This window comes from Trachurus trachurus, assembly GCF_905171665.1.
Source record: "Trachurus trachurus genome assembly, chromosome: 7".
NCBI lineage: Eukaryota > Metazoa > Chordata > Actinopteri > Carangiformes > Carangidae > Trachurus > Trachurus trachurus.
In genome coordinates, this window is record NC_139901.1 from 23811126 (window position 1) to 23823210 (window position 12085).

The 12085-nt window shown below is 39.7% G+C and overlaps 1 protein-coding gene across 1 annotated transcript; it reads right to left on the bottom strand.

Moving 5' to 3' along the window:
* Positions 1-2094: 2094 nt before the first annotated feature.
* Positions 2095-3174, bottom strand: LOC310988119 (putative G-protein coupled receptor 139; the record flags this gene model as incomplete). Its single annotated transcript, XM_083974632.1, has 2 exons — positions 2095-2990; positions 3096-3174. 2 exons carry the CDS (start codon positions 3172-3174, stop codon positions 2095-2097), a joined length of 975 nt encoding a protein of 324 aa, XP_083830758.1.
* Positions 3175-12085: the final 8911 nt, after the last annotated feature.

The window sequence follows — 12085 nt, forward strand, 5'->3', positions numbered from 1 at the left end:
AATTTGACAATTCACACCAATAATTAGCAGAGCAGACATGATAAATGTCAGTCATGTCAAACCCAATTAATGCTGTTTAATTAGTTATGACAAGTTTAATATTTTCAGAAGATGGTCTTCAATATGAATAAAAATGGAAAGTTGGAAAGAAAGTTTAGCATTTTTAACATCCAAACATAGCACACAATGATATAACATGTTATTCATGGGGCATTTCAGGCCTTTATTTTCTATGCCGCTAACAGTGGAGAAACATTTTGGTACGAGGAGAGAGACAAGAATGACATGCACCAAAGGTCCCCAGCTTGACGCAGACCTTGGATATCGAGGGTCATTGGCTGTGCATTAACCTCAAGCCCAGCGTGAGGTCTCCCCACAGCAATTTTTAACCTGAACCTCCATGTTCACACCAGGAAGCAGAGCTGGTCCACTGAAACAGTTGTGTGTCAGGGGCCTGGTACAAGGGCTCTGCAGTGTTAAGGTCATGAGAACTGCTGTTTTACACCCGCTTCAGGCTAATGTCAAGAAATTCACCAAACTACAATAAACACAGAGATGTGGATTTAATAAGTCAATAACTAAACCATGTTTCAAACAAGTCAATATTTAATGTTGTGTTTATTGGGCTTAAAAACTGCAGTGACTGGCTTTGGTGAGTTCACCACACCAGTGGAAATGTTGATTATACTGTGGTTGATTCTTTTAAGCTCCTCACATAATTTGCTAAGTCTTCATTTGATTTTTCTTGTTTTTGCCAGTTTGTTTTGAGGAACTCAACATAAACTGAGGCTATAATTACACAGCCTTTTATGGTGTGGGCTGGTCTCCGTGATGAATGACCTTGTTTCCATCTGCAAATTTATTTTCTTTTTCACGATTGTTTGTTGCATGTTTGAGGATGTTGCTGTGGTGGTAAACGATGGGATTTGTGTCTTTCTTTTGCCTTAAGAAAATTACAGTACTATTTCTCTGTTGTTGATGGATAGGTGGGTAAAAGATATTTTACTTTTTAAAATCATTTTTGTGTTTACATATATTATATCTATTTTGAGATGTTTTCAATTATTTTCCACCATAAGACACGTGCAACTACCCTGAAAAGGAATAATCTTCAGTGACAAAAAAAAGTGCATGGATACATAGAATAGGTAAAGTTGCCCTCAGAGAGCCCTGATGTCCAGTCGGGGATGACATGAAGAGACTCGGACAGTTCTACAAAGATGCTTGGAACAACCTTCCTACCAAAAGTGTCATTTAAAACTGTTCCTCTCCATGAATCAGCTATTGAGTGAGCCCTCTGACATGTGTTTCTAAGTCATCATGACATCAACAGGCATCAATGAATTCTTTATACTTTTTGCTAATGTCTTGTTGTGCCTCCTCCAATTTTAAATTTGGTTTTAGGGAAATTACTGCCTGGATAAGAAGTTTCCTATTCTTTTTGCAGCATCTTTGGGGAAAGCAGAAGTCCTGTGAAAAGGTACAGACTGTGGTATACTGTTTATTCTTCTGTGACATGACACGACACAATCAAGTGAAATTTATTCATACATCTTTATTATATGCATATATTGCAGACCGTTAAAATAAGATTGGAAAAGATGCAGAACATCATCACTGTTAGTCCTAAGTCAAATACTAACTTATGCTTAAATATTAAGAAATGAAAAGCCTCAAACCATATAGCCTTTAAAGTCTAAATATGTAAACATCAAGTCAGGTACATGTACACATTAATTACGCTACCTGTCTGTGTCAACAGTCTTTACACTTTTTGTAGTAAAATGATATGAAGAAGCCTTCTTGTTTGTTTGCTCAGAGTCTCAAAACTAATTACAGGAAATTAAATCTGAAACATGAAGAGTGCAGATGTGTGTCAGGATTGCAAACATGGAGGCAAGACCTCTATGTAACAGGAACAGGTTGAGTAAAACATAGTAATAAAAATGATTAAACTGTTTTATGGAGTCACATTAAAGGTCTTGTTGTCTATACTGAGAAAAGAATTATGGCCATGAGACCATTTCCTCTGTTTCCCACACACCGGGAGAGTACAATTTCCTCCAGGGCAATGTCAGTAATTGTGTTAGGTTTCTAGAGCTTTGCTTTGCAGTAGGACAACACTTGTCTGACACACGCTAAAAACTCTTGGCGAAACTTGGACTGGGTGCAGACATACAGGTACATGTTCGCAGCGGCGTTGCTAAGGCTCAGCATGGTGCCAGTGTCCGCTGCTATATTCATCCGAAGGCTGTAATCATTACGGTCAAAAGTGTACATGTGAGTTGTGCGGAGGATGATCTGAGTTATTGCACGGGTGACAGACAGCAGCAAGAATGTCATGGACACAGTCACTAAAAGCACCACAGATTTTCTCTTCCTGGAGCGCAGCAGGGGTGTGACTTTGTTGACCCTGGAAGTCAAATCCGAAGTGATATGAACCCGATTACTGAGAGAGATGAGGCGCAGAGTCAGCCCATTAAGTGTGAGGATGATGAGGAAGGGGATTATGTAGGCCTGCAATGTTTGAAACCAAACTAGGGTGTGAATAAACTGAAGTGGGACCTCTGTGTCGTAAACACACGAGGTCTGGTTGTTCACATAGACCGAGGCATTGGACCAGTAGTAGGGTATGGAAAAAAGATGACTGAAGAAGAACACAGCTGTGATAGTCCATGCTGCACATCTTGGTGTGCAGATTTTAGTTTTCATTTTCCACGTGTGGATGGCGACAAAGCGTTCAACTGTAAACACGACTACCAGCCATGTTGAGGCGTTATAGGCCCCATAGTTAAAAATGTCCCTCAGGCTGCACCACGGATCGTAACTCCAAAATGGCTCCTGCTGGTGGTACTTCACAGAAAGCTCAAGAATGACAATGAAGATGAGAACAAGGTTGTCGGCCACAGACATGGCCATCAGATAGAAGGTGCTGGACCTGGAGAGCATGCAGCTCCTCCTCCATATGATCAGAAAGGTGATAATGTTGGCTGAGGAGAGGATTTGTGTCCAGTTGGAGCATCTTAGGTCTCAAATACAATCTTATCATGAAAATCCATTAAAATTAACATTTTAAATGACTTTGATGTACTTACAGGGGAGGCCCACCACTGCCAGAGCAGGGTAGAAAACTTCTTGAAGTGTCACCATCCAGTGTTTCCTCTGAGGGTTCATATCCTCTCACACAACAGACGGTGTCACACACTGCAGGATCACTGAAGCCTCTTTCATAAATCTGCTCCTATTGCCTTGTCACAGCTTGGCCACTCCCACCTCACATCAACATTAGAGTGTGTCAACAGCACTGAGTGTTAATTAGATGTCAGAGGTGTATATAAAGTAGGCTACTTGAAAAAAATAACTAAGTAAAAGTACAAATACCATAGCTGAAAATGACTTTGGTAAAAGTTAAAATCACCCATAAGAAAATCACTTGAGTAAAAGTCTTAAAGTAGCTCACATTAATACATATCAAAAGTAGGCTATCTTGTCAAAAAATGAAACACAATACATTACTTTGTCCTAGCAACAAGCAGAAAACACTGGAAACAGTATGTGAACATATAAAACTACTCAATATTTCTGGTAAGGTAAGAGCTAATTCAGTTAGCATGATAATATGCTAATTAGAGATGCTAAACATTATATATCTGTTAATCATCTGCATGCCAACAGTGTTCTTGTAGCACATGTTAGTAATCTGACTTTAGCATTTAGCTCAATACACTGCTGCAGTCGGCACTGAGGCCTTGTTATATCACTTACAAACTTTTATTTGATTTTTTTATTTTTTTTTATTTTGTTGAATAGCCTATAGCAGCTGCTATCAAGATTAGGACATTTTTATCCTGTGCTTTAGCTACTAGTTGATGTTGTGCAATTTGTCAGTAGTTACCGTTACACTTTGACATGACTTGTTATTTGTTGCACATACAGAAAAGTTATTATTATTGGCTGCACAGAGTATGAAATGGGCTGTTTTAACTTAATTTGGGATGAGGGGGCTAGGCTACATGAAAGTCAGTGAATGCCTGCCAGTTTCTGAAATTCAAATCAAAGAAGCCAATTCCTTAAATTTAATTCATGGATGGCCTCCAAGAATATGAAGGGCACAAATGAAGCTCTCAGTTAAGTACATCTGTAACTCAAATAGTCACCTAAGTAGAAACCATTACTACACTACTACATGAGGGACTACCCCTATCTTTGAACTTGAACAGTGACCCCATCTCTGTGGGTCACTGTGAGATGGTGTCTATGGTAGTTTCTGCAATAGTAGGTGTCTCCTCAACAACATGTAACCATATTGATGCGGGCGCGTGCACACACACACACAGGATGAAAACACCATCTGTAATGGCTAATAGTACCTGGACACAAGCCTGAACAAAGTCCTTGAATACAAAAAAACATAGTTTTTATCTTTGAGTCAAAACAACAGAAAAGGGTCCAAGCATAATACTTTATACTCCTGAGAGCTGATGCAAGAGTGGCAAAAACCCTGAACCATGTTCTGTTCAGGTTGCCAGATCAGTCTTCCTTGCCATGACCAGTCCATTTACAGTTTATGAAATATGGGAAACAACTTCAGTTCTCTATATTTTTATAGAAGGTGAACAGTGCACATCAAGTTCTCTGTTTGGTGCCGGAAAACCTTTCCAGCCTGGTTGGACCGTTAACTTTGGACGCAGTCTGTCTGAGCAGTCAATCATTTTTGAGGGAAAAGAAGACCTGCACATGCAGTATAATTTACATGAAGTGTTAGGGTACTTTCGTACAAGCAACGCATTTTCTCTTGAGGTAAAGAAGCTCTCGCCTCGGGCTCTCAATCACTCTCCCTCCAGCTGTCCCACCTGCTGTGCCTCTCTGACTGTTCTCTGTGAACATGTTCAAATGTCTTGTGACTAATAGATTAAATATGCAGGGAGTTTAAACTGTCCCAAAGAGAAAACCCATTCTGACACACACGTGCAATGTGTTCGTGTGTTTCAACAAGTCATATCACTGTGGTGACTAACAGGGTGCAGAATTTTGAAAATCCTGATTTGTCTTAACCAGCACACAGATTTGGATCTCAGGTCAGTAGGCTACAAACACTCATATGTCAAGGGGACATCAATTTTATTGATTTTTGATTTTTGTCTTTGTTTTTTAAATAGCCTGGCATTTTACAAAATACATTTTCTCCTTTTTTGTCAAGATCAGTACCACTGTTGTGTCTGTGAAATATGAAGCCAATAATAAACTACTCAAAAATGATGGATTGGGGGCGGCGATTAGCTCAGAGCTGCCGCCCCACGCATGCAGCCCTAGTTCAAATCCCGCATCGGGCAGCCCGTTCCTGCATGTCATTCCCCCTCTCTGCCTCCCCATTTCCTGTCTATCTCTCTCCACTGTGCTATCAATTAAAGGCATTAAAAAAAAGCCCAAAAAATAAACTTAAAAAAAAAAAAGATGAAGATGAAGATTCCTCCAGTTGATTAGTTGCTAGATGGCTAGTAAAGTGGCAACAGTAACAGTCCTTCTACACAAAAAAGGTCTATATAAATACTTGAACACTTTATATGGTGAACAACAGGTGAACCCAAACTCAGAACATGGAGGAGAGAGTTTATTATTTGTGTTCTGGGATAAAAGGTTGAGGGGAAATGAGGGTGCTGGCAGTGGGATGCAGAGGGGAGCAGGCGGCTGGCGGGAAGAGTCTGCATTGGGAATGGAAGCTGGGTGGTGAGTTTTGCTGGATGACTAACTTGGCAAGCTGAGGAGTGAGCTTCAGAGCTGACAGACAGAGTGAGCTGAAAAAGGAAAAGAAGAGAACAGGGCTGGATGTCCAGTTGGCAGGCGGAATGACCGGTGAAGCAAGGCTGGCTTGTTCAGAGCATGTTAGGTTGAGAAGTGAGTCGGCAAACTTACAGGCAATGCAGTGGTCCTCCAAGGACCAAGAAAACAATAGGGTAGAAGTAGGATAGATATACCGCTGGCCTGATGGGTAGCAGGTCTGACAACTGAGTGGTAATGAGGTAGCCATGAAAGAGAGAGTGGCACTGTGTCTACAACACAGCCACACATACCTGCACAGACAAAAACAGACAGCAAAGGATGAGAAAAGGGAGAACACCAGGAAGCATGACATCAAAGGCTCAGACCATGCTGCTATGGACAAATCATGATGAGTCCATTTGGAGGTTCTGAATGTATGAAAGGTAAAACTTGTTGTCAATGTGTGGGCAGATTGCACCTCATTTCATCAGTTAGAGTTGCTAGAATCCAAATATTCAGTTCATTTTCCACAAACATAAGCACATAAAATCGTACTTCTAAGGCCAATAGGCTGTGGGAGGTGTGGAAACAATTGAGAGGCTGCAGACAGAGGTATTATGAGACAGAGAAGGATCAGTTCTGTTTTGAATGGTTTTAAAAGGCATCAAGTATGTTTTCTATTATTTCGCATTAAGGAGTTAAAGCACATTTTTGCCCAGTTTTCCTTTTAGACTTATGGGCATTATGAAAAATTGAACTAATAGCCTTAGAAGCCTTGAACCGTCACACACAGGAGTTTTTTTTATGTTCTTCTATAAAGTGCGTCCTAGAAATTGTTATCTAATATGTTTTTTCTCACATCCAAGGAGTGAAAAATACAAAAAAAGAACGCCTATGAGCTGGTGTAGTGTAGGTTTAGCTAATTACATACAAAATAAGAACATTTTCAGAATCATACCTTTCAAATTTTGTTGCAAATAATGTACGTTGTTGTATGCAATTGAGCCCCCTTTAAGTGCTTCAAACATTTTGAAGCTTTTGTAGATGTTTTGAATCTATGAGGATTTTATACAGGTGTCTGTGGCAGTATCTTGAATTATTTGCATCTCTTCCCACTTTGCTTTTCTATGTGGTCTTTTTTAAAATATATTTTTCTTTTAATGTGTTATTTTAAGTTATGAGGACCCTCTTCCCCAGCTCTATAGGTTAATACACACAGGACTTGAGTTCAGGGCATCAATCATCTCATCTGACCATCTGTTCCACTCTGTCTCTCCCTATAACATAAAACAAGGTTTTCATCACTTTATACGGTGTTGAGGATTTTTCAGCAGAGGTATGTGTCTAACTGAACAAAAAAAAAAAAAGAAAGAAAGAAAAACACCCTCAGACACGTGTGCTGCTCGCTACGTGCAGACACAGGGACCTGTTGCTGTGGAAACCAGGTTTCTATTTTCTTCTGTCTACAGATTTAGAGGACTCATCTGGGGAGGATTCTATCGTCTCCGGCTACAAGGAGGGTCATCTAATAATTCACATGTAGGCAACTGGCGTCTTCCCAGGCTGCCCACTGTGATCTGGCTCTAGGCTACTTAGCTCAGCGTGCAGCAGGGGTCCCTGCAGCCATCCCATCCCCTCAGGAGAGATCTGAGTTACTGATGCTGTGCCAGCAACACTGCACAGAAATACTGTATGACTGTGATTACTGTGTGGTGCAGAGGTTACATAAGGCTGTAAGCCAGTCATTAGGAAAGTTGTTTATAAACATGAAATCTGTATCTGGCACCCATCAGCCTGTTAGTGAATGATGTTGGTGTCATCTTGCTGTAGCAGATTAACTCAGTTTCACCTTTCCTGCCTCCAAGCCATTTCCAATTCATGAAGGGCTTGAAGACACTCTTGTAAAAAAAAAATTTAAATTAAAAAAGTCCTTCCTATTATAGCCCTGACCGCTTTTACTTTTGATGGTGTCCAATTTTCAGTGCTTGACTCATATTCAACATTTGATGAAAAAATTAGAAATCAAAGATTGTCTTGTTAAAGTATGTCTGTCTTTTTTTCTTTTTTGCAGTCTATTCATGTCTGTCCTTACGGTAAATATCATATCTTTATTCTCTATATCGCATCAGCCATCTCATGCTATTCATTCATTCATTCTTTCATGTTTCAAAACTAAGAATCTACAGTTTACAACCTTATAATACGCACTGATGTTGGCAGAACTGGTCTCAAGTGTAATATTTAAATGGAAGGGATTGCCAACTGCCTCCAAACCAGAGTTTGACATTTCCCTTAGAGATTTTAAAGGGGACATATTATGGGTGTTTGGCTTGCGTTTCGGCCTCCAAAATGTGAGAATTGACAAAAAATATATGTGCAGGCTCCCTAGGTTGAAATCCATGTGGTTTTACGAACTGTTCCCTCAGTTGTCTTCCAATGATGTAACTAGGACTTGAAATTTGCATCATACCACCCCTACCTGGTACCAGTAGAAGGGGTGGGGCGGAACAAGTGGTTCATATGCATTTAAAGGGACAGACACTGAAACCAACCGTTCTGAACAGGGCTGTTTTGAGAGTATGAAAAGAGCTATGATGTTTGATCCTTGGGGGGTTTTGAGCAAAGCATGTCACAGATATTTGTCGTATAGTCTTTAAGACAACTGGGAACTATTTTAATTTGTGGAAGGGGGGTAAATATGTCTCCTTTAAAGTTTAGTTTCTCAGTGTTTTATGAGTCTTTAATTGTTTTTTCTTAATTCCTTGTTTCTTATGTAATGTAATTGTAATTGTGCTGTCATTGTTTTGCTGTGTTTTTGTGATTCCTTTCTTGTTCTCGGGTTTCTCTTTGTCAGTCTCAATGAGAGTGATCGATTAACTGTAGACTAAATTAAAATACAAATAAAGACGTAAAATTGTGTCATTGTTTCCAATAGCATTGTTTTCCATTTGCCACCTGCACTCTAAAACCCCTTGCTATGCAATACAAATGAGACACAGATTATGTTTATGTTTTTTTCCTTACCTGCATCAATTTCAATTTAGATGACAGACTTGTTGTTTGCATAACCAGTGTGCAGCAATGCCTCTTTTGTGCTTACGTCAGGATCACTGAGGTCATCATACATCACAGCTGATCCCGTTTCCAGCTGAGAGGATGAGAAGCTCATACGATTTAGATATAGTTACAGAATATATGAATCATGACTCATCTGTTTTTATCTATGCACCAGTAATGTTTTGAACTTCCAATGTGGCTCATGAAAATGAGAAAAAGGAACATAACTACCAAACCAGTATTCTCCCTTGTTGAACATATACAGAGTATTATTACCCCATGGTGATGAAATTATATCATGGTAGGATCACAGCCAGGTTTTCATGGCTTGTCATGAAACAACACAGAGATGAGAAGAGCTCTCAGGATTTATTCTCACAGTTTCAGTGCTAACTGCAGTATGATAGCTGTGAATCACAACAGTCTGCCCAGATGAGCATCCAAATTTAAATTCCAGTGTGCTGTCATGAGGGCAGAACAGAGAAAACCGCAAGGCAGAAACTCACAGTAGGCAGATGTCAAACAAGAAAAAGAAGAGAAAAAACATTATTAAACCCTGGAATTGTTTGACGAAAAGACATGATGACAAGGAACTGACAAGTATAATATGGTGTGGTATACCTAGTCCTGGATGATGAATCAATCTTATGAAAAAAAAAGGTGCAAATAATCAACAGTGGTTATCGAGTGAAGTAGCTGACGCACAGTCTGTGTCGCCCTCTGTTGGTCACCAGCCGCCACAGCAGAAACAGGCCTCAAAAGCAGAAAAGCAGGGGCACAGTGGGGTTAAACTTAAATAGGTCCTAACACTAATAAATTTCATTACAGGTCAAGTTCAAGTTACATTCAAGTAGTTACACCCACTTAGTCACACCCACTTGGAGTTACAGTTATGCCCAGTTAAACCCACTTACCCCCATGAAGAGTTAGACCCACCTTATGTTATGGCCACGTTGAGTTAAATCCAGCTGCTGCTCCTCTGCATTGCAGGGAGCCTAGGCTATAGTTGTTAAGCATGGCACAGCTATTATAACAATACTTGCCATGCTAACTTGCATGCTAGCCACCATGTAGCCAATGCTGAATATGTTTCAAAAACACACATTTAGGCTACCAATCATCTCACACATTGGTGCAAACATTGACACTCTGCTACAGATTCATTTGACCAGATATGGCGGCTCACAGCCAACTTTCAGTTTGGACACAAAGAGCCTACCTTCATCTACTATGAAAGGAGTCAATTAACTTTAGAGAAAAAAAATCTAAACTAGATGGAAAAATAGCCTGACAAAGGAAAAATAAAGGCTTTAAAGCTCACTTCTTACCATTTTTTTTTTTTCATCCATTGAAATTTTTTCATCCCTTGAAAAAATCTAGTTTGTACACAACTTTATGTCCTTCAGCAAACAGCTCAGACGGTGCCCTCAGACGGAGCTTTAGGGTGCATAGAGTGAACTCAGGAGATGCTGCTGCCAGTCGCTGATCCATCAGACAGGCTACAGTACGTCATCATGCTGAGAGGATTGCTCTGCTATAAAGGATTACACCATTTGACTTTTTTTTTTTGACCAAGAGTGCTTAACCACTTTGATTAGAGACCCAAAAAATCAAATAAATGGCAGATCAATTCAGAATATTTTTAGAGACTGATTATGTTCTCGTGGGATTGATGTGGCTGAATCAGGGATGGATGGAAGATTATTTGAGGACATTCATGTAGCACCGTCCACAGTCTGAGGAGATAATGTGGAATAAATGTTATCTCTGTGACTGTGCCTCGCCCTGTGGTCACTAGGATTGTGAGCCAAAACACATCAGTTCCTTTAAGACTCCTTTGCAATATCCCTGAACCATAATCTATCATAATATGAATAACCACTGTACACATCTGGTATTCTGCAACATGTGAGTGGATCTGTTCCAAATGTTGTCTGCTTACTGTCTACTGTCAGGTCCTCTTTGAAATTTAATTCATACTCAGTTGAACTTACGGTGTAAAAGATAGATCTGTATTTGCCGTAATCATCTCATCATCTCATCAATCTACAGCAGCTGTGTTACGAAAGAGAAAAGATATATGGTTTTTGTAACAGATGAGAAGAAACACTGCCTATCAGAGTCTTTTCAACATGATGATATGCAGCCATAATTGAAATAAGTGTACAGCTGCTAGAGGTCAAATCTGTGCATGTGAATAAAAAGGAGCTGTATCAGCCTCAGGATAGGCTAATAATTATTACAATGTATAAAGTATTTGCGTTTTCAAACTCTACAAACACCTTTTATTCAGCGACTGTGTTACATTTTGTTCTCTTTCTTGTGTTGTGCCTTTTTTAAAGCCCACTTTATACTTATATGTGAAATCCATACTGTTCAATACACTGACCCCTGGCTTTATTGAATGCCCTCGGGCAAATCTTGTAAAATCCAAATTGTAAAGATTAAACTGGGGTCACTCAGGGGACAAACTCATAAAAAAACACAAAAGGTTGCAGCCATAGGCGAACAGGAACATTTAAGATATTTAAAATCAGAGGGTACTCGGTGTGTTCAGACATTTTATCCAAACTTTGTGTCCCTCGCATGCACATATATGGACACTGTAGCTGTTTCACAGTGAGCCGGAGACAAAGGGTCAAGATGATGATTTCAGTCTTTTGCATTACTCATCATCTAAGTTCTCCACTCATTTCCATCTCTCTATCAACTGTTTTTATTTCACACTGCCATGTCATTTTATTTAGAGCCATTCTGCAAGGACACATTTTCAGAGGCCACCTCCCATTCATTATCATTCATTATGACTCAAGAACATGGGGAGGGGGCACAGGTGATGTGTGGCTTTCCCAAAGAACCAGAGCAAAAATCTATTTGGTATAAGTGCAATTTGCAGGCCACGTTGTGTAAATGTTAAAATGTCATCTTTGAACAGTTGTGGTTTAGTGTCTTTATTCATTATTAATGCGATAAGATGCACATGTAGAGCCAGCAGATAGAGGCAAGGAAAGTATTTGGGTGTAGTAGGCTAAAGGTGGATTTGTCAAGGGTCTATCTCTTTGATGAGTGATTGTAATATGAATTTGAGACTATTACCAAATGCTGAGAACAGTGAATTATTTACAGCAAAGAGTCAACAATGCTTTAAAAGGCAAACCAAGATCTCGTCATTGCAGCTCAGAGTGATAGACTGGACTAAGGAATGTTTAGCAGTGTGTTTTTGGAGGGAGTCTGGACAGAAAGTAGTTTTTCACATCTATTTACAGTT